We start from the raw sequence: 999 nt of genomic DNA on the forward strand, positions 1-999 counted from the left end.
CAGCCAACCCCACGGGCCCCGGGGAGCGGGGCCCGCCCGGCGCCGTCGAGGTGATCCGCGAGTCCAGCAGCACCACGGGCATGGTGGTGGGCATCGTGGCGGCGGCGGCCCTCTGCATCCTCATCCTGCTCTACGCCATGTACAAGTACCGCAACCGCGACGAGGGCTCCTACCAGGTGGACCAGAGCCGCAACTACATCAGCAACTCGGCCCAGAGCAACGGCGCCGTGGTCAAGGAGAAGGCCCCCGCCGCGCCCAAGGCGCCCGGCAAGGCCAAGAAGAACAAGGACAAGGAGTACTACGTGTGAGCCGCCCCGGCCCCGGCCCCCAGCCGCCACCCGCCGGGCCGCGGGCCCACGGGCGCCTCAGACTTCTCTCGCCAAGAGGAAACGCAAAAAAAGAAAAGAAAAGGGGAAAAAAAGAGAGAAACGCAAAAGGAGAAAGCAAGCTGAGCGCCCCCTCGTCGGCTCTCCTCCCTGGCCACCGCGGTGGCCTCCAGAGCTGCCTCCCCGGGGCCCGGGGAGACCGCAGAGTGAGGCCTCGGAGCTCCCACTCCCAGCCCTGGATTGATTTATTTTTTTAAAGGGGGGGATTTTCTTTAGGGGGGGCGTGGGGGCGGGAAGGCAGGCAGGGGTTTTGTAAAGTGTTCGCTTCTCGTCCGGTTTGTTTCCTCAACTCTCCCTTCCTTCCTCCCGCCTTTCTTCCCTCGGTCCTTCCTTCCTCCTTTACACTGGCTGTGCCCATTCCTCCCTTCCCGTCTCCCCCCGCGCTCCCCGCCTTTCCTGCCCTCTCCCTTTTCCAATGGCTTCCCCGCCCTGCCCTGCCCTGCCCTGCCCTCCCCTCCCCCTCCGATGTTTTGGTTTCTGGGAGCCGCGGGAGCTGGCAGTACCACGTGGGAAGGGTTGGGCTTCGAGGGGACGGGGGGCACGGTGGGGGGGAAGTGGGCAAAGCGTATGTTGGGTGGGTTTCCGGGGACTGGGAGGCCTCGGGGCCAGGGCT

General features: G+C 65.8%; 1 protein-coding gene across 1 annotated transcript; it reads left to right on the plus strand.

Annotated features, from left to right (window-relative positions):
• Positions 1–5: 5 nt before the first annotated feature.
• Positions 6–551, plus strand: LOC123255020 (neurexin-2-beta-like; the record flags this gene model as incomplete). Its single annotated transcript, XM_044683891.1, has 1 exon — positions 6–551. A coding segment is annotated over one exon (303 nt), but the record flags the coding sequence as incomplete, so codon positions are not given.
• Positions 552–999: the final 448 nt, after the last annotated feature.

Source organism: Gracilinanus agilis, unplaced genomic scaffold, assembly GCF_016433145.1.
Source record: "Gracilinanus agilis isolate LMUSP501 unplaced genomic scaffold, AgileGrace unplaced_scaffold37732, whole genome shotgun sequence".
In the NCBI taxonomy this organism is placed as follows: Eukaryota; Metazoa; Chordata; class Mammalia; order Didelphimorphia; family Didelphidae; genus Gracilinanus; species Gracilinanus agilis.